The 23,001-nt window shown below is 32.1% G+C and overlaps 1 protein-coding gene across 1 annotated transcript in view; it reads left to right on the forward strand.

Moving 5' to 3' along the window:
• The window catches only part of LOC107451942 (neuron derived neurotrophic factor nord), a 73,253-nt gene extending 64,242 nt beyond the window's left edge, over nucleotides 1–9,011 (forward strand). The window contains exons 4-6 of the mRNA XM_016068187.4: nucleotides 1,976–2,288; nucleotides 5,274–5,662; nucleotides 6,516–9,011. Of these exons, the coding sequence (XP_015923673.1) occupies nucleotides 1,976–2,288; nucleotides 5,274–5,662; nucleotides 6,516–7,168 (1,355 nt within the window). The 3' untranslated portion in view covers nucleotides 7,169–9,011. The remainder of the gene's footprint in view (nucleotides 1–1,975; nucleotides 2,289–5,273; nucleotides 5,663–6,515) is intronic.
• Nucleotides 9,012–23,001: the final 13,990 nt, after the last annotated feature.

Below are 23,001 nucleotides of genomic sequence, written 5' to 3' on the forward strand. Positions count from 1 at the left end.
CTTGCCAACCCTGGTTCGCCTTTAGCTAAAACCCTTTTCTATGAAGAGCATTCTCTGATCCTAGGAGTCCCTGGTTCGACCATTTAACTGAATAATACGGTTAGAAGTACCGATATTAAGGTTAAACCTTGCACTGATTTTTCTTTGTACACCTTTCGAAAGATCGAAAGTACATCTCGAAGTACATCGAAGTACGAAAGTACATAGTTTCGAAGTACATCTTTTCGGAAATTGAAAAGGAGTTTAAATAGTTTTTATTTCAAAGGAGCGTTAAAAGAATTTATTTACTTCGTTATAAAACCAGCGATCAAAAATTTCTCGGAAACCTTTAATCTAGATAAAATTATTCATTCACTGCATCTATATAAAGCTTAAGTGTACTATCGTATTTTATTCTTAGAAGACACTCCTTTTAATCCAAAGCGTTCGTTTTATTGTCAGATTTATTTCAATTTCGTTCGGGTTGATCTGTCACTTCAATATATTTATGCGATTGGACCAGTTTTTTTAAGGTAATCAAATTTCACAATCCCATTTTTTTTTTAACTTTATGTTACAAACTTCTCTAAGTCTTATTGGGGTGAATTTATGATGCCATATTTCAAGTCTAGTATTTAATGCTTAAATTCTTATTCTTGCATTTGATTATTGCAAGGTCAATGCCACTCGGAAAAAATTCTGAATAATGAGGAAGTTGTAGAAAGGAATTTTTTATGGCACCTTATTGAACTGTTTCTTTCTCTCTCTCTCTCTCTTTTCTTTTTTTTTTCTTCTTTCTTTTTTTTCTTCATTGATTTGACTTATATATGAGATATTTAAGGTAGGGCTACAGTTGAGTATCATTATAAAAGAAGCGTCAAAGATTCCAAACTTGTTTTGTTATTGTCAATTCCCTAATTGATTGTATTTGTTCTAGTTCATTTTTTTGTATTGTTATTATTAGCTTCTAATAAATATTTTCATAAAATTCAGTTAAATGTATTCAGTGCTCGAAAATAATGGTGGTCCATTGGTCCGGGACCTCTAAAATTGGACTAGGATCACCAGAAAATTAATTATTAGTGGTCTCAGGGTCTAGCATTCGATGTAAAAAGATAGTATGCAGCTTTTTTTTGTTTTTTGGTCTGGTGTTTAGGTCTGTGTTTTTCTCTTAAAATAACATCCTTCCTCATATTTGTAAACATTAATACACAATCTAGGTGCTATATGAAATCCAATCCAATCAAAGCATCCTATATGCAGCCTTAACTGCAATGCTATTAAATTTTAAAGCAAACCAGAAGGGATTTAAAGAAGTTATTGAATCCTAACTAACTAACTCCCTGGTATTACAGTCCATGTTGGACCATGGCCTCACTAACAATTTTCCTCCAAAGTCGCCTGTCTCTAGCTCTTTGTTTCCAGTTTCGGACTTATAGAGTCTTAAAGGCCTTTTTCCACCTCGTCAAACCATCTTTTGACCTGCCTTCCTCTTTTCCTTTGGCCCTGGCACTGCCCCTTGAATATCTTCTTAGTTCCTCTGTTTTCCTCCATTCTCTCAAGGTGTCCTAGCCATTCAATTTTCTTTGCTAGTTATTAAATCCAAGAGCGTGAAAAACGTTGTTTGAAGAAAGTACTAATTGGTGTGAGAGAAGATTTGTACAGTATGTAAAATTAGTTATAGTCAACCAAAAATTTCTTAAAACAGCATTAATGGCATTAAAAACATCCTAAACATTAATTTTTAAAGTAAGCTGGAAGAAATTTAAAAGAGTTATCAATTCCAAGAATGTAAGAAACGCTGTTTAAAGAAAGTAGTAAAGATAACTTGTTCAATCCATAATCATTTTAAAATATCCTTTATTTTTCTAATTTGTATGTATTCCAACTTTTTCTTTTAATGACATTTTCTCGAATATTATTGAATTAATTTGTATTTTTCAAACTTTTAGAGATTATTTACTCTTAGAATCTTAAATATGCTCTCTTTTTACAGCTTCTTGGTCAAATCACGTGCTCAGACCACCATCTGCATCTCCTTCAGCTACTTACATTGGAAACGAACGCCGATCTTACACCAATCCAAGAGCCCCTCCCGGATTGTACAATTTGGATCTTAAATCGGACAGCGAATCCAGTGCGAAGATATTGGTGACAACTCGTGCCATCAGCCACATGCCACATCATCCACCCCTTCCTCCAGAACCTGGTGTTCAAATTGTTAAAATCAAACGAAATCGAGTTCTGATTTCTTGGAAGGCCAGCTTGTCGAATAGACCATTGGAATATTGCGTTGCGTCGAACAACAGGTAACGTATTTCTTCAAGTTAACTGATATTTATTCAGTCTTAAGTTAAAAGTTATAAATCAAAAGAACTATAAGACTGCTTGGTATGAGACTTATGTAAATTATATTTTTTACTTTAAAGGATTTTGCTTCAGAATCATGCATGAAATATTGTTATGACTGCAATAGGCAATAGAACTTTTCAACTATCCGATGTAATCGCTTATCTAACCTGCTTTTCGGTTTTAGGAGAAAGTGTGAGACTTAACTTAACTAGCCTATATCGTAATTCTACATAACCGAACTATTCCGTTATCTTCTTTCGATTTGCAACCAAATCTATCTGAAAGAATTGCTTGCGGCATTATTCAAAAATAACCTATATCGGAATGATTGGTAATCGGCAATAATAGTAATCTTTTGTGATTCTTAAATCACTTAGTGGCCTTTATAAATCGCTTTAGAACAAATTGCGATTTATAAAGCACGTCAATACGAATTGCTATGTCTGATTCGTTAGTCACTTGGATATCAATCGCAATTCTTCAATCGCAGTCTTTTGAAAATTAATCGCGTCGGGAATCGCGTAAATGCGAATAGCTGTAGGTGATTCGTATGGAGGCCGTAAATTGTGATTTATGATTCGAAAAGAGTTTGAATGTGAATTTAGATTTGATTACAATAAAAGAATTTCGATACGATTGGTAACTTACAAAGTAGTTTTACAAAATTACCGTTTAACTCTGAAGTTCATATTTTGTTCTAAAGTTCTATTTTGCAATAAAAAGTCGGGAAAAAAAATGCTTATCCTAATTCATAACCTTTAGTATAACCTTTGTTTTTTTATCTATTAAATTATTCCTTTTTTGCCTGTAATACCTATAATATTCTATTATTTACCTATCTAATTTTATAACCTTTATATTATTGCACTCGTTTGCAGAATACGCAATGGCAAGGTCGTTTTACTAATTCTATCTATAATAGTAGCAATTTACTTTTAATATTTTCTCTTAATAATAATTGTATAAGTTTGTAAACTTAAAAAAATATATCCAATAAATCACTTCCAGTTATCCGATGATTTCGATTTTCCGACCTATACCTAGAGCAGAAGATATTCCAGTCGATACACTAGTACAAGGGTATACGTAAATCCCTCCAGATTTTAGAGTAAAAGGAACTTAAATGAAAGCAGCAAAAATATGCCTTGCACTAAATGCATAAAAAACTAAAATTTTATTTACAATCCTTCCAGATCTTTTTTGCTTGCACTCTTGAATACATCAGTACAATAGCCAAATTTGATGCCAGATTCCATATAACATGGTACTTACATTCAACGATATTGACAGTGCTAGTGATCCTTTCACGATGCAGATCTACAAAATCTCGAGGTATAATGACAAAGAAGTAAGAAGGCAAGAAAATAAAAAGATCGGGCCTTTTAAAAAGTCTCACGAAAAACTGGCATATATATAAGGATCGCATTTGCTGTCACTACCGTACTAGTACCATACTGAATGGAGTCTGTCTGGAACGAGACTATCTCACTGATATATGTCGTGTATGATGTATGGTTAGTCTACCGTTAGAACTCCCCCCGCCCCAAGGTCTGCTGATACGGAAACAAGAATTGCTCATTTCAGGGAGGGTAACTTTTCTCTTCTCTCTAGGGCTAACACAGTAGACTGAAGAAAAAGATTCCCTTTCTCTTTCCGACCTGATCCAAAACCTGTCCTAAACAAAGACCCCACACCCCTACTTGAAGTAGTTATACCTCGTTACCATAGTCACCGCCACTGGTCCAGACGAATGGTTTGGGGAGTTCTTACTTTAGACAAACTATATGTATTAACATATGGAAGATTTAAAAAGGTTGTAAATAAAACATAAATTGGATCCATTAAGCGGATCCAAAATGTCATAAGGGGCGAGTGGAGGACGCACTCGCCCCTGATGACATTTTGGATCCGCTCTACACGAACTAAACTCAATCCCGGTTGTTGGGCTGCCCGCCTGTTCGCTTCCCGTTATTTTGACAACGTTTTGTTGTTTTATCTATCTCATTCGCTTTTTAATTCTGTTTTAATCTATTTATTCACTACATTGTGCTTTTTAATTGGCTTATTTACATTGCCTTTCCTTGCTTTGCAAATTTTAGCGTCTCCTTTTAATTGTATTTGATAATTGTTTGTTTTACCACTTTACATCTTCACCTCCTTTTGTTTTACATTTGAGATTTTCTTGGCTCATTACGCCTTGTTCTTCTGTCTTACCTGTTGTCAATTTGTCATCGACTGTATTGGTTCTTTGACCTATATTAACTTAGGACCTCCGTTTACCTGTGACCTTTTAATGTTTTCTTATGTTCACTTCAGGTACACGTTTTTTTTTAATGGTTCACTTCATGTTTTACTGTTCTTGAATACATCACTGCGATGTGTTGTAAAATTTTTCATTTGTGTCTTTGGCTCATTATAAGGGAAGCCCCGTCAGCTTCGGCACTATAAGGCGGGACTCTCGGAGCATTTTAATTATTTTACTGCTGTTGCCATCAGACTCTGTAATGTTTACATAATGTTACTCTGTAATGTTACTTTTTGTATTTTATGTACTTTTCTGATTTTCTTGATTTTAATAAACATTTACCCGTATGCCCTAAATTGGGGCAGGTCGGGGTAAATATTTCATAAAACATAAATTGGGAACTCGAGCCTATCGCTAAACTATATTCTGAAATAGATATGCAATGTTATTCATAATTCCCTCCGGGGTTTCGAAGCGTTATAGTAAGAAAACAAAGACGAATGTGGCAAGAAAGAACATATGAAATTATTCCGAAAGTATTCAAGTTTTAATTTAAGCAGTTGCCGGTAGATGGCAGTAACATGTACCACTGAAGCCAGTTGTAGTAAAGAAAAATGGCGTTTACAGGCGGAGGGAATTATGAATAACCCTGTATTAATAATTATAAAAACATCTCATATGCCTTCTTCTTTTACAGAGAAAACTACAACTCTCTTTGCTCTGCGGAAGTTGATCTCTACGGGACTAACTCATTGCATGCAATAAACTCCGCATACTCTCCTTACCAGATTCATCATGATGATGCAGATACCCATTTAATTCGACATGGAGCCAACTTGTCTTGCATAGGACGTAAAACATGGCATCTCTACAAGGGATTGCAGAAGGGAAAAACGTACTATTTTGACGTCTTCGTTTTAGATACAGTGACGAACGCTTCGTCTGCTTATGTGGGTGTAAGTGCTACTATTCGAAGCTCTGGCCCAGAAATGAGAAAGATGAAGGATGATTCTTTAGAAACCTTCACTTTGGATGAATCAAATGGATATACTGTTAATACGAGATACCAGATGAGCAGAAATGCTGGTAAGTGTCATTATGGTTAAGTATTGTCAAAAAGAAATACTTCACCGCAGGTTTGCAATACGTTTGATAAAACTGAATGCGCTATTAAATCATTTTTAAAAATGATTTAATATCGCTGTCAAAAAACGTCGTTATTTAAAGTAAATACGTTAACTTAATGCAGATAAGTTAACGTATATAGTATAGTGTTTGCTGCAATTGAATATATTTCTGAATATTTGCCTAATTTGTCATTGTTTTTGTCAAACTGGCATATTTTACTTGCTAGGAAAGTAAAGGTGGTCAATGCAGCAATGCTGGCCACATTGCAATCCCCACTCTGTAATCACAGCGGTTGGCCTTCATAATAAATGATCTCCCTGACTTGCAGTAGGCTGTGTGCACTTTGCGTTCTTTATTTTAATCTTGAAAGTAAAAATGCTGAAAAATTCACTTCATATTTGTTTCATAAAATAAGATTATTTATCTGAAATTAAATTGAAAAACAGCAGAGGCTTAATATGAAACTACCTTTTAAAATTGTATTACTCATCTTTCAGAATTGTATAGGTATAATATTAGCAAAAAAGCAAAAAAAGTCAATCGAGCCCTCAATTTATCGAATGGCTCTAATTGGGAGACGGCAATGTACTTTAAATATTTCGAAGAATACTGCATATCCATCATCAGTTAAAATATATATATATAAATTAAAGACTTGCTTAAAAATTTTCTCTGTCTCCACTCCTTTGATAGTTGAATTCGGTCTTGAAAACCGAGGAAATTCTCTTAACTAAATTTAGAGATAATTAAAATAAAATTATGATTTCGCACATTTGAACAATAATTTTAATTCTATTTCTTTATACTACAGGTTCTGTATTGCTGTTCGTGCAGTCTTGTACGGGCCCTGGACCTGTGAATATACACATCTCAAAAAGTGGAACTCCAAAACAAGAAATCCTTTCAACTACAGTGATGGATGTGAAAACTTTAGAAATACCACGCCAGATGGCAGCACTAATGAATTCATCGACATCAATCAGTCTTTCCATTCGATCCACGACGATGCACTCCCGAAAAGTTCGTTTATGGATCAGTGGCAAAAAGCATGCATTTCCTTTCCCCGTTCTACCCCAAGATAAAAGTGTTCGCGTGTTTGAAACCTTAACAACGTGTAATTCAATCACAATCGGTTGGAAAACATCTCCAGATGAGCGAGTTAAATACTGCATTTATAGACAAGCTGCATATGATGAACTCATGGAACGTACACTTGCAGAACCACAAAATTTCTGTGAACCTCAGCTAGAGGGCAGCACCTTCAGAAAAACTGTTCTCTGCCGTCGCTATCACAGATTTAGCAAACGACGTTTTAATAATCTCATTATGCAAAAAATAAAGGGGTTACATCCTGGAATGACATATCTTTTTGAAGTGCAAGTAACCAAAGTAAAAGGCAAAATGTTACCATATGAACAAGTATGGGCCACGACATTAGATAGTTGTTCGAACAATAAGAGTTGATGCCTCATTTGTTGATACTTGAAAGAGAGTGAGTATGAAATAGTGGCGCCATCTATTAGCTTATATGATCGTGGCAAATACATTAAACGAACTAATTTTAAATATCAGTCATTAAATTATGAATTCTCGTAAACATGTTAGTAATGTATAGTATTTTAAGTCACCGAGTTTTCAAAGCTCGTGATTATGAGGTGCCAATTTGTAATTATAACGATGCTATGTATTTCTACTTCATTAGACTGTTTATGGAGAAAAAAATACATGAATGAACATATCTAAACTATATATACTATTTGAATGAAACTTATTTTGTACATATGGTTTTTATCGTGAGCTTACAGGTTAGAGAATTCATGTGACTACAACCTTCAGTATTTTCTATTTATGAAATCGATGTCTATTAGATAAACTTTTTTAGCAATTTAGAATCATGTCATTCGAATGTTCATTTAGTTGTGCAATATAGATAATTATTTATGTATTTTTTATATAAAGTTTAAGAATTGAAATTAGTCAACATTGAGTGAGTCATCCTATATTAACATTGTAGATAATATATTATAGAACATTAAGTGTAATTAATTAAAAAATTTAAATTATTATGCCTATGAATTTAGATTTTTTTAAAAATATTATTACATGCTTGATCAAATTATTTTTAACATCTATGCAGTTTTTTCCCCCTAATTTTTAATTTAAAGTAGAAAATTAATACAAGGTTCATTTGAGTTTCTAGTTTCATTTAGAATTTTATATTCGCCCAGAGGCAGTGAGAGAGATAGCTTCTAACGCCCCCTTGTGTCTAAATAATTACAGTTGAGCGAACATTGTACTAAAATTAATTTAACACAGCCAAAGCTTGTCATGGCATATCGGAACAGTGGTCACCAACTTTTGCTTCAAATTAGGCAAAATGGAGATGGAAAGACATGAAAATGATATTAAAAGTATACAAATTGGAACTAGAGAGTAAAATCGTTTTTTCTTCCTAATGAGTGGCTTTAACATTTTAGAGGTGAAAAGGAAAATGGCATCGTTTTTTTTTTAGCAAGGTGCTTCTAGCAATACCAAAAAAGAAAAGAAAAATTATTTTTGACAGTTTTCAGTAGTTAAAAAATTAATGTCTAATGGGTATATTATAATTAATGCATTACTTTAAATGGTAGAGATATTTTGTTTAAAATTTCTTTTACCTTTATTTTATGAAACCATTCAAAGAATGATTTAAACACTCTTTGCATTGTCTTGTTGCTACAAAAACTCTTCCAGACGCCTAACTCACGTACTAGCATTTACTATGGTTAAAGATAAGTCACTTGGAATAGAGGTATGGGGCTAGCCATTTTACATTGGTGAAAAATACACGTTTTTTAAAACATTATTAAATTATAGGTATGGACTTTACTTTTCCATAACAGCGGACAACTTTTGACTTTCAGTTAAAAGAAGTTCTCAGGATAGCAGAACAATACCTTTTAAACTTTGATTACTTATGTATTTGCTTTAGTATTTTTCTGACTTTATGACATTTGATAAAAATGCTGTTCTTGTGGGAGATTGAACACTCAAATTAAATTCTAAACCATTTTAATGTCACATTGAATACTGCTTCTCAAATGCAGGAAATTTAAGTTTAAATAATTATTATTGAAATTAAATTTCTGTGATAAGAAACTTACAGAACAATTCATTTAGGAAATTAATCAGTATTTTGATAAAAATCCACCATATTATGTAAAGGTATTCGAAATATACTGTAATTCCCTTTGATACATAGTTGTAATAAATTGTAATATACGTTGCTGTAATTAATTTTGTGATAAAATAAAGTTGTTTTTAGTCATTTTATAGTTTTATTAATGCATTTCTTTATAAATATGCTATAGTTTGAAACAATGGATATAGTAAGTCATGAGATACTACTTATAATTTTGTTGTATTTTGGATTTTTTTCTAGTATTTTGCTTAAAATTCAAGCCGAACTTTTAGAAATGTATCCTTTTTTTTTTTTAAATAAATAACTTACACCCAAAAATTTATGAAAATATTTCTCTTGTATTTTAAATTATTCCAGAAACATTAATAATGTTTGGTAATCATTTTCAGTCGTATTTACCAAAACTTCTAAAAGACATGGTAAACATTTCACATTAAGTATTGTCTCCCAATCTAAAAAACTCACTCTCCCATTACCTAGGGCACTGTCAGTGACTATGGTTACGGGATTGAACTATTTCAGGTAGAGGTATGGAGTAAATACATTGGACAAATTTTGAAAGGGGTCACAAGGAAGATGTCAAATGCTCTGCTTTCTAAAATGTGTGTGTGTTTTTTTTGTTGCTTTTTTTTCATTTCTATAGCTCCTGACTGGTGGGTGGAGTTTTTTTTAGACTACAGACCTATCATTGTTTCTTACATCGCAATTTTAATCTTAATAAAATTTGATGCGTAAGTACTTAAATCAAGACCTGCAAAACTTCTACAATGTTTCTGATTGAAAATTTAAAAACTGCAGAAGTATGGAATGTCTTGTTAAGCAACAGTGAATGAAAGAATCAGAATATGATAAGAAAAAGAATCAGAATGAATTTTTTTAAAACTAAGATTTGGAGCACATAAGACACGAATGTTATAAAAATTTTAGTTTTTTTTCATGAATTACTTTTGGTACTATTATAAAAAACTTAAATAAAAAAATCGTACAGAAAAATTTGCTCACTTTTAAGACCTCATACTGACTTTTCAAATAAATATTCTCTTTTTATTTATTTATATTTTTGAAGAAAAAAAAAATGAATCAACAAGGTGACACATTTTCAAGACAATATTATTATATTTTTATTCACCTTTCTACTAATGAAGAAAATGCTGCAGAATTTTTCTTCCATTATTTTATAAAACAACTCTTGTATTTTGGTACAAAATTTATATACTGGTATAAAATAAAATACATTTCATAAATATTTAAAAATATATGTATAAAATATATTTTGTGAAAATAATATTAATCAGGGGTTAAACTCTTCCTTCTCTCTATCGTCAAAGTTTCGTCCGCTATTTCTCGTTCCCGTGATATTTTCGGATTGGAGTGTTCAAAGTAACGCACTAAAAAGATTGAAACAATTTATTTATGCCTGTTATGTTTTTTTTTTTCGTTCAGCAGATAGCACAGACTATTTCTAATGTGCTTAGAGATACAGCAAATATGAATATATGTGAATAACCTCAAAATTAGAAACAAATACATACAATTGTACCATTTTATAGAATAGTTATCGAAAAAAATATTTATAATTGAACGAAGCTAAATTTTTTATTTTGAAATGTATAAAATGAATTTTTGAAATATCCTCTCTATAACGTTAATATTTTAATTAAAATACAAAATATTCAAATGATGTTTATAGAAATTCGAAGCTTTTGAACTGTATGGCTGCTCTTCACAAAATGTTACTTGTAAAATATAGTTGTGCCATACAAATGTAGGTTCCAAGGTGCGAATTAGGGTTATTACTATCTAAATATTCCATTAACTCCAATTTTTTTTAAAAGTTTTAATCCTGAATTATAGATTTGACTTCTTTTAGGAACAATTAAAAGGTCATATTAAAAGAATGAGGCCCTATTTCAGTGTGCGACCCTCTTTGAAAACGTGAAAAAAAAGTTTTGTGGTAAAATTTTGTAATTATTTCTAGTTTATTGCTATTCTCAAATTTTAATCATAGTGTAATTTAAAATTGGAAAATCGGCTGTTACTATTTATTTCAGGATATTGATTTAAATCTGATGTAAATAAACTAATTTTATAAAACGATTTACGTAGAAAAAATATATATGCTCAGAAAGAAGTTATATACATAAAAAAAAAATCGAGGAAAAATGTATAAAATTTATTCGTAATTTATTTCTCTTTTACAACATTAAAATTCCGTAGAAAATAAAAGTTTTATTGGCGCGCATGCGCGTCAGCTCCCCAACCGGCAGAAGAATTCGTAACTTCCATAATGACAGACGGCTCACATGTAGCTCCGTCTATTAAAAAATATAACTTCTGAAATCGCATTTAGCGATAATTTAAATAAATAAAAATAAATCATCTCTTTTTTAAAAGAGTGGTCCGTCCTTATAATTTTCTCTTCATCTGGCTCCTTCGAGCTTCGGACTTTGAATCAGTACAATGGCTAAGCCTATCGACATCATAAATAGATCACGAACTTCATTTAAAGGCAAAATTACCCGCCTAGAAAACTTTTTACAACAAATTGATGACCTGCGTGATATCACGGAGTTAAATGTCAAACTTAGAAGTGTAGAAGTCTTAAAAAATAAAAGTGAGGCATTACGACAAGAATACTTCAACTTGGACATCCATCGATAATGATTTGAATCAGTGTGATGAACGTTTAGATAATTTAGAGGTAGGAATTTTAAAATTAATAAATTCTAATAAACTACCGAACTCTGATTCTAATAACAAGACAGAGAATAATCATAAACTAAATGATAACTTAGAAACTGTATTAAAAATACCTCCTGTTAATCTTCCAATATTTACTGGAAAATATGAACATTTTTCTAGTTTTAAAAATCAATTTGATGATTTAATTTCTTCAAGCAGTCAACTCAGTGAAACACAGAAACTATATTATTTAAATTCTTGTCTTGCTAATGAAGTGAAAGAATTTGCTTCTACCTTTGATACATTTACTTCTTTATATGAAGCATTAATTTCAAGATATGACAATAAAAGATTAGTCGTAAATATACACATTCAATCCATTCTGAATTTTAAGAAAATAGAAAAAGAAAATGCTGTAGAAATTCGTGCCGTGATTGATTGTGTTTAAATAAAGATTTAAGAGCTCTAAAGGTGTTGAAATAAAATCAAGATCCTCTATTTGATATATTTTTACAAACTATAATGTTAAAAAACTCGATAAAGAATCTCGTAAAAACTTTGAATTGTTAAAAAAAAAAGAAAGAAATTTCAATGAGTTCATAACCTTTTTAGAGCAACGGGAAGCTGTACTGTAGTAGATAGAAACTGTTCTTACGAAACAAAAATAAAAAAGCACCAAATGTTTCCCTCTAAACTTAAAACTCTTTTAGTGTCTGAAAACGATAACAAAAATAAAAATAAGAATTGCTTTCCTTGTAAACAAGGTATGCACCCCATTTTTCGCTGCACATTATTTTTAAATCTTGACATTGATGAAAGAATAAAGATAATTAGTGCTAATAAATTGTGCGAACTATGTCTGAAAAAAAAATCATACAAAAGCCCAATGTATTTCCCCCATATCGTTGTCCTTGATCTTTAAAACATTCGAAGCTAATTTGCGCAAAATTAAATTCGAAAGAAACTGAATCAAATATCTCTTCTTCGAATTCTATGAATATTAATCATTTGCGGTCTTAAAGTGAAGTTGATCGCGTGCCACTTCCTTCTTCTTCTACTAGTAATCCAAATCCCAATGCTTCGGTTTTAAGCGTAGCCACTAATAAACAAAACAAAAAAAATACGTTTTGCTCTCAACTGCTGAAATATTTATTATATGTGCAGATGGTAGGAGAATAAAAATAAAAGCGATCCTTGACTCAGATTCCAATATATGCGTATTAAAGAAAAATATGAGCTATTTATTAGGGATTAAAAAAGAGAAAATAAAAACACCGATTTCTGGTTTAAACGGATCGATCCAAACAATAATTGGAAGGCCGGGATAGCCTGGTCGGTAGGGCGCTGGGCCCATATCCAAGAGGTCGTGGGTTCGATCCTCGCCGGCCGAAGACTCCCCGTGTAGTAAATGGTGACTGATGCACGTTAAATCTGTCGAGTCTCAAAGTCCTCCATGTTCCCACAACAAATCAATACCTCTGGGGGTACTGATCCAGGAGTTTCCTTGTCTTCTGGATTGGTTCAAAATTACAAGGCTACGGAGTTGAACGTAAGTAGTCGTAAACCCATGAAATTGGGTCGGCTGTTCAATGACGGTTATAAAATAATATAAAACAATAATTGGAAATTAACAACCGACCACTTGGATCAGTCTGCGTAGGGACCGAGGGTGTGCGGTATTGATCCTCGTAAATCTGTTCTACCGTAAAGTGCTCGACTTCGCGTGCAGGTCGTTGGGCTACCGAAGCGGGGGTGCCATCCCCTCTGCAGAGGATCAAAATTAAGATGGCGTGTCTTCGGATCATCCTCAGGGATGTTTCCCAGACCGTCGCCAATAGCCCATTGGGCCCCAATAGCCCAACTCGTAAATGATCAAATCAAATTAACTACACCCATTTCGAATGAAGATTTTAGTTTTAATGAATTAATTGAATTTTACGTGGTTGATAATATTACGGGGCTCACACCGCCCACTACTTTAGACATTTCGCAAATAGAGATTCCTCATTTTTTGAAATTAGCCGATGAATCGGTTTATGAAGCTACTGAAGTGCACGCGTTTATAAGTTCTGATATTTTTTTTCAAAGTTTTGAAACAAAATACGTATAAGATAAATGATGATCTGTTTTTTAAAGAGTCGTCTTTGGGGTGAATAGCTTGCGGTAAACTTAAAGAAATCCAAATTACTCAGGAAAGATACTGTTTTTTTTTTTAACTAAAACTGTTTTTTGATCTGGAGGGGCTTGGGATTAAAGGCGATCCAATTTTACAAGAGAAAGATCAGGCCATGAAAATATTTAATGAAACTGTGGAATTCAAAGACGGACGTTACTTAGTACAACTTCCATTTGAAAAAGACTATAATGAACTTGCTGATAATTATTCTTCAGCGAAACAACGTTTCCGAAGCTTTTGGAAAAGATTTAAGTATGACTAGGATCTCTATGATAGATACCGTGAAATTATACAGGTTTATTTAGGTCAAAGGATTATAGAAATTAAACCTGATAGTATACAGGATAAATGTGAAAGACCTATATTTTATTTACCCCATATGACCGTTAAAAAAGAAAGTTTATTAGCATCGTTAAGAATTGTGTTTGACGCTGCGGCACACGAGTTCAATGAACTCTCTCTCTCTCTCAATGACTGTTTGTGACCAGGGTCCAATTTAAACCCCAATCTTTTGGATGTACTTATTGAATTTAGACTCAACCGAACAGCTTTCTGTTCTCATGTGAAGCAGGCTTTCCTTCAAATAGGTCTTGCTGAGGTACACAAAGACACAGTAAGATTCTTTTGGAGCAATGATGAACCAAGTGTTTCCTAAGATTCCAAAATAATTATCTTCCATTTTAATAGAGTGAACTTCGGAGTCAACTCAAGACTCAAGTCCATTTCTACTCGCTGCTACTATCAAGCACAATATCAAAAAATATGAAAATGATCTTCCTGTTATCGTTCAACTTCTAGATAGATATCTTTATGTGGATGATTTTATTTCCGGTAGCAATGATTTTGATGAAGCATTAGAAATATCTAAAGATGCAAATAAAATAATAGAAGCTGCTGGAATGGTTCTAAGGAAGTGGATTACTGATTTGATGGAGCAGTGGAAGAATGAGGGACTAGATACTCATCCTGCAAACGCTAGTGTTAGTCTGGGCTCCAATCAGACTAAAGTGTTGGGACTTTTATGGAATATCAGTGAAGATTATTTTTCTGTAGATACTAGAAGTCTCCTAAAATTCGTCTTCTCAAGCAAAAGTACAAAACGTTCGATACTCCAGGCTATAGAGAAGATATTTGACCCTTTAGGGTTAATTTCATGCTTCGCCATACAAATGAAATGTCTGACCCAAGAACTATGGAGTGAAACAATTCCTTGGGATGAATGCTTGCCACCAAAAATAGAGAAAGAGTGGATAAAATGGTGTGAAGAGATACCCTTTTTGGAAAATCTTAAGATACCTAAGTTCTTAATTCTATATCCAAGGAGAATATCGTCGAGATTCATAGTTTTTGTGACGACAGTAACAACGCATACGGTGCTACAGTATATTTGAAAGTTTACACACCAAATGGACCGATCGTTAGACTTTTGACTTCTAAAAGCCGAGTAGCTCCTTTGAATAGTGTGACTCTGCCTAGACTGGAATTGCTGGGAGCTCTAGTTGCAGCTCGCTTGACATCCAAAGAGAAAAAGATTGTGAATCTGAAAAGGTCTTCAATTGCATATCATTGGACTGACTCTAAAATTGCACTCGACTGGATAAAGGGAAAGACAACTCGTTGGAAACAATTCGTTGCTAATCGAGTTAAAGAAATAGTCACTTTGACAGATCCAAACTCCTGGCACCATTGCGCAGGTACAGATAATCCTGCAGATATTCTCTCTTGTGGAATTAGTGCGGAATGTTTGGTTGATAGTTCCAGGTGGTGGACAGGTGCCGAATTTTTGATGGAATCTGATTTTCGAGAAACTTTAGTATACAATCATTTTCTGATATAGAATCCCTCGCAGAAGGCGAAAAAGAAACAATACTCAGAGAAGCAAAAACTGTTTCTTCAACCGAGAGTACGGAACAGACTGTTTTGCTAACTGATGATTCGCAGACCCTGATGGATAAACTTTTAGAACTCTCAAATAATTATTATAAAATTAAGCATATTTTGTGTTATATTTGCAGATTTCTTCATAATTGTAAACATAAGGATAAGAAAATGGGACCCTTGACAGTTGACGAGGTAAAGTATTCTGATTAAGCATTCTCCGAAGACACTGAACAGAATAAGAACAATTTTTCTCACAATATTTCTAGCTTAAATCCCTTTGTAGATGGCTACGGTTTAATACGAGTAGGTGGAAGGCTCGATAATGCTTCAGTACCCTTGATCACAAACATCAGATAATCTTACCGAAGAAGTCCAAATTAAGTAAAATTTACTTCGATAATTTACACAGGAAACTACTTCATATTGGCCCTCAAGGTTTGTTAAGTGCAGTTAGGTTAAAATTTTGACCTTTAGAAGGTCGTAATCTTGCACCTCAAACTTTACATCAATGTGTAACATGTTTCAAATCTTAGCCCTTCCTTTCCATTCAAATTATGGGTAATTTACCAAGTGAAAGAGCCTTTTGCTGTTAAATATAAACATCAACGTAAGGGTACTCTCAACAAAGTATATATTCGTATTTTCATTTGTTTTTCCACAAAAGCCATCCATCTTGAACAGCTGACTGATTTTGACTTCCGATTCGATGATTGCCACTCTGAAACGATTTACGAGTAGACGCGGAAAATGCTCCAAAATCTGTACCGATAATGCCACTAATTTTGTTGGGGCTAATTCTCAATTAAAAAAGTTTTATGGATTAATTAATTTTCCATATCAGAGTTTGGCTAATTATTTTACCTCTGAAGGCATAGAATAGAATTTTATTCCACCAAAATCACCCCATTTTGGTGGTCTTTGGGAGGCGGGAGTAAAAACAGTAAAACATCATCTTAAAAGAGCAGTTGGAAAATTTCGTTTCACTTACGAGGAGATGGAAACAATAGTTATTCAAATCGAAGGAATTCTGAATAGTCGGTCATTTCCTCCACCAGGTCATTTCCTAATGGGGAGGCCTATTACATTAATTGTCGAACCAAATTTAACTGATCTAAATGATAATCGTCTAAGTCAGTGGCCGAAAACTACAAAAGTTGTACAACTTATATGGGAAAAATGGAAGGCAGATTACTTAAATACATTACAAGCTAGATTAAAAAGAATGGTAACAAAATACGATTTAAAGATAGAACAGATGGTACTTGTAAAAGAAGATTTCTTACCTTTAAATACCTGGATTTTAGGCCGAATAATTTATGTTTATCATGGTTCGGATAATAAAGTGCGTGTAGTAAAAATTCGCAAAAAAGCTGGAATATTTAAAAGAGCTGCTACTAAAATAGCTGTCTTGCGAATTTATACATAACTAAAAGACTGTATTTTCATTATGTTTTAAATTCTGTTTCCTACATTTTATAATGTTTATGATTTATATATTGTCAAGTTATGTAATATTTGTGTTTATTTTTAAATTTTATATGTTAAGTTCTTGCATGTAAACATTGCAAGGCCGGGCGGGATGTTGGCGCGCATGCGCGTTAGCCCCCCAACCGGCAGAAGAATTTGTAACTTCCATAACAGACGGCTCACATGTAGCTCCGTCTATTAAAAAGTATAACTTCTGAAATCGCATTTAGCGATAATTTAAATAAATAAAAATAAATCATCTCTTTTTTTAAAAGAGTGGTCCGTCGTTATAATTTTCTCTTCAAGTTTCGTTTACCATTATTAGAGCATGTTGAAAGTGAAATACAATATTGAATTATTTTGTAGAATGACTATTGTAGAAAATATTTCAACGCAAAAATCATAGGCTTTGTATTCTAAATTTGCGAATTTAATTTCTAAAATGTATTTACGTTAAAATTCAAAAACACATTTTCCTCTAAAGCTATTCGTCTGCTATTTCAAAAAACAATTATAACTCAAAACAAAAGTGAATGATAACATAACACTTTGAAACATTTAAATTTAAAAACTACATAAATATCTGAATGGTACATTTAACGTCCTGAAAATCTGAAGCACATTTTCACCCAAGATTCCAGCTCCATTTTTAGAAATAACTGAAACTTTTGTGTAACAATTGCGCAAAATGACACTTTAAGAAAATATTTATGTCCTGAAAATATAAATTTTGAGGTGCAAAATAATGTCATTAACTCAAAATTTTACCCTTTATTCTTCAAAATTTAGTCACATTTATATCTTGTAGAAATAATTATTAATAAAGATTCGATTGTTATTTCCACAAATAATACTCGAAGCTATAGAAATATATAAAATAAAATACAGCCATAGAAAGAAAGAAATGTGTTACAGAAAAACACTTAAAAAAGAATATTTTTGTTTGAAATATATATGCTCTATAGAACAAATTTCTGAAATTATTTTCAAATTGTCCCTAATATTTTACTAATAACCGTAATTCCCTAATAACCATATTTTAAAAATTGGAACTAACATTTTTTTCAAAAGAGATAGAGCTCTCTGTAAGCAAAGTTGTTGTTGTTTTTTTTTTTTTTTGCATAAATGATTGCTGAATTTCAAGACGTGACAAATTGACTTCCGATACTTGTGACAGAAATGTTAACTTTTCTACTTGTTTAACTTTGAAGCAGATTAAAAATTTGAGTCACGAACAAATGTAGCTTTAAATCTAAATACTAGTGTCACGCTAAGTAAAATAACGTCACCCTCTTTTTATTTTTGTTTCAATGACCTATTAGTTATATCCTCTAGATAAAAATTAGACTATAATTTGAAGCAAAACAATTAATTATTTAATTTTGCAAAGTTTTTTTTTAAAAAAAAAAAAAAATTAATAAATGAACTGATTCTATTGTTTAATTTTGTACTTTTTCGTGTATTCCGTATATAAGAGTACCCTTTTAAGAATATTTTGGGCTTTTTTTCTTCTGCTAATCTACAGTTCGCAAAATAAGAAAATGAATAACTTTCTTATTTTGTGCACTGTACATCAGCTTTGTATATCAGCCCTGAATAACTCTTTATCTAAAGATCGAATTCTCACGTAATAGGATCTAATCTTAATGAACATTAAGAGGTTCAAACTTACGACCGCTTTCTTACCTGAACTATGGAAACCATACATATATTCCAGGTTTCCATCCATATTTTACATTTTTTGAGAATCAAGAATCCAATTCGACAACGGTATGTCGAACAACGGTATGTTTATTTAGAGAAAGTGCCTAACCTCTCACAGCTTAAAATATAGTGTGTAATGATTGCTTATCACATTTAAGACTAGGTCTTGCAAAAAAGATTGGGTGCAAATGTGTGAAAATTTTACAATTTAGATCATAAGTTATTCAGGGCGTTCACTTTTTTTTTTTTATTTATTCAGGGTGTGTGTTCACTATTCATTAATTTGCAACTTAATTGAGCGGATGTAAGGGGAAACACCTCGATTTTAAAAAAGAGGAGGCCCTTAAAAAGAGGAGTCGAATTTTTTTTTAAGTCCCACTTGAAGAGAGATGGGAAATAGGCAATTTTTTTTCTTAAAAAAAATAAATAAATAAATAAATATTAATAATATATACATTCTTTATGTAAATGTAAATATAATTTTTTCCAATTTTACATTTTTTTTATTTAGTTAATTATATTCGATTCATATTTTATTGTTCCTAAAATGTTTTGCTTGAGAAAAATATTTAATATCTGTTAAAAAATTTAATTTCATATTAAAACCTCTACACCATTGGTCGAATTTAATTATCAGTAAAATTTATTATTTATTCTAATCTTCTAAACTGTTTAATTTATTTCAAAATAATGTAGTCAGCTCATAAGCAAATCTCAAAAAACAATTTTTAAGTCGGGATTTCATTTTGAAAGGAGATTAAATTGTCGCTTGTTAAATTTTTTCTACTAATTTTAATTATCATGATCTTTTGATTAACTGGAAGGCTATTGTTACCTTTCTGAATAAAAATGACTTCAAAGTTGTTTAAAACTCAGAATTTAGAATTTCTCAGATTTTTATTCATTAAATAATTATGAAGAACATAAATTCCTTTTTTAAAATTCATAAAATATATAGTGTCACCCTAATTAAAAACTTAATTTTATAAGGAATAAAGCTTTTTACTCAATTATTTTGTTTAACAGATTTTGAACCCTTTACACACATCCTAGTTAGAGCATTATGGAATGCTACAAACATATTTTTAGAATTTATACAGCGCTTTATGCTTCCTGGAAATGTCCAGAATGAATCGGTTTACGATATTTAGTTCAGATTTAGTCAATATAGATTTCAATACAACAGATGGCAGCACTATAAAAATTATTAATAACTTTTTAAATCATTATTTCCTTTCTTCACAATCGTAACGTAGTTTTAATTTTTTTCCCGTTTCTGAAATATTTATTAAATTTAATATTTCTAATGTAGATATTAAAAATAATAACTTTTGTAAAATTTAAATAGTTATATTGTTTTAAATTAGAATATACAGATAGAAGTAGGTTTTTGATAGGTGGTGGTACAGGTTTTTGGTACAGTACTGTTCAATAAATTAAATTCCACTTAAGTATTTTTTATGTCTTTAATTGTGTCATGAATCGACAGAATTTTCACACAGATATTTTTTTCTTAAATAATTAAAAATATGGATGTTCATTCCAGAATGAATTCCATTTTGATTGACTGGCAGATTATTTTTACCAACATTATTATGCATATCACTTCAATCATTATCCTCAAAAACTTTAACTTAAAAATGAGCATTTATAGCACTGTATTATTATACATTAGTTTGCTGATAGAAAACCTTCCTTTTACTAAAGCTTCTTCTGTTATTCCATTATGATATATTTTGCTTGAATATTGATAGATGGCAGCACTATGTAATAAATACTTCATAATTTCTAAATTCATACTTCGCACTCCAAAGAGCAGTCATCGTTCGTTACTCAGTTATTTTGACGACAGAAAATCCGCTCAAATCTTACCGTCTTCCTCTTTCAGATAGTTTACCTTTAGCTAAATTCCTCGGTGGAATATTTTAATCACTTTTTCGTATTTTATTTTAACTACAAAATAAAATTCATTAAAATGAATACTATTTTTTACATAATTAAATTAAAATGAAAAAGTTAAATAAATTTATGCATTTTACGCCAAAAAAATTGTTTTATTGTAAAATTTTATTGAAAATATATTCTCAAGATAAATTGTTCGGGAATATCCAAGATGAAAATTCTTATTAATCTAAGCTGCGATGTACATTTATTTAGATCCACATTTTTTATTCAATTTCTTAGCTGTAAAGCTCAGCAATAATATAATATAAACTATACTATATAAATAATGCTTCACACGTATGTTTAATGTGTTTGAAATAAAAAAATGTTTATTAAAAAAATCATTAAACTAACTTTTCAAATGTTTAAAAATTTTAACATAGCAATTCTACATAGGGCCAATATGACATATTTCAACATTCAAAAAGAGCATCATTCATTATCAGCAAGATACATGAATGAATAAAACGAAACAGGCTTGAAAAAGAAAACGCAAAGTTGTAAACGAAGGAATGGTAAATCAAATAAACCTAGAAAAAATAAGAAAAACCACGTCAACATAGAAAAATGACGATGAACCGAGGAAATGACAACAACAGGCAAATCAAGATAGACTGCATTTCCAAGCGGTGTGGAGGAAAGTTAGGAATTCATGTCGTTATTTATGAATCGGTAGTTATTTGAATGAAACAAGATTTCTAATCATAAAATGATCTGACAGGGTTGGATAGAGTTTTTTCCAAGGTTCTAGGGTAACGTAGTAAAATCGCTGAAAATTTCTTAAAACCTTTAGAGTTCTTTATAATGGATAACGGAGACTATTTAAAAACAATGTTAATTCGCTTTAACTGAAAGTTAATATAAATGACATTTCTTATCATTTTTAAGAAATGTTTTGTCCAAGAGGTCGTGAACTCGAACCCCGCCTGCCGAAGTCTCCATGTTTCCATAACAAATCATACCTCTGGGTGTACTGATCAAGGAGTTTTCTTGTATTTTGAATCAGTTCAAAATTACAAGGCCACGAAGTTGAACATTAGTAGTCGTAAACCAAAAATTTGGTCGGCTGTTTGAACAAAGACTATAAAATAAAATAATAGTTAAACTGGAGCATGGTGGCTCAGGAGATAGAGCATTCGCCTTCCAATGAGGTGAACCGGGTTCGAGTCTTAGCGAGAGATGATCGATACGGATTCCGCATCCGGCTCTCACCTACCACAGTGTTAAAGTAGAATATCCCCAGTGGCAGACGGATCATGGGTTAGAATCAGCTTGCCGTCAGACTAACCGTTTGAGGTTTTCGCGGTTTTCCTCTCAATTTAACTCAATTTATTGTTGTAGTTCATTTACGTCAATGGGCTATTGGCGACGGTCTGGGAAACATCCCCTAGGATGATCCGAAGACATGACATCACAATTTTGATAATCTGCAGAGGGGATGGCACCCGTGCTTTGGTTGCCCGACGACCTGCACGCGAAGTCGAGCACTTTACGGTAGAACAGTTTAACGAGGACCAATACCGTACACCCTCGGTCCCTATACAGACTGATCCAAGTGGTCATCCACCCGCACACTGACAGCAGCCGATGCTTGACTTCGGTGTTCTGTTGGGAACCGTGTCTTAACGATCAGTCCACTGCGGGACCCATGTAACTCAAATGCGGGTTAGTTCCATCAAAAAGTCCTCTACGAAGGCAAATTTCTCCCAATACTTCTTGATCCAGGAGTTCCCTTGTCGTCTGGATTGAGTTGAAAATTACAAGGCTACGGAGTTGAACATTGATAGTCGTAAATCCGAAATTGGATCGGCTGCTTAACGACTGTTATTAAATTATAAAAGTTGTAAAATTAGTTAAACTGTAAGCAAATGAATAAGTTGCCATAATTTTGCCACAATCTGTTTAAGAATAGTATGAGAGTAGAGCAGATATAGAGGAAAGTATAGTTTCTTGGAAAAAAAGCGATAAAAATAGTGGTTTTATATATTGAATCTTTTTTTCCCTTTTGAATTTGTTTTTTAACTGCATATTAATAATAACTTCAACTCATAATTTCCTCTCTTTATTCTATTCAACAAACTATGCTAATAAATTTACTGCGTAACTATGTTTTCATTTTTCAACTCCAGGAAAAAAAAATATTTCTCATTGCACTGTTATCCGCATCTAACAAATGACATTAAAATTGTGTCAGACGATTGATAAGACTTCAGCACCACTTTAAAATAGCATTGGATCACGCGGCTTTCTAAAAGGTGTCAA

Source organism: Parasteatoda tepidariorum, chromosome 8, assembly GCF_043381705.1.
Source record: "Parasteatoda tepidariorum isolate YZ-2023 chromosome 8, CAS_Ptep_4.0, whole genome shotgun sequence".
NCBI classification, from domain to species: Eukaryota; Metazoa; Arthropoda; class Arachnida; order Araneae; family Theridiidae; genus Parasteatoda; species Parasteatoda tepidariorum.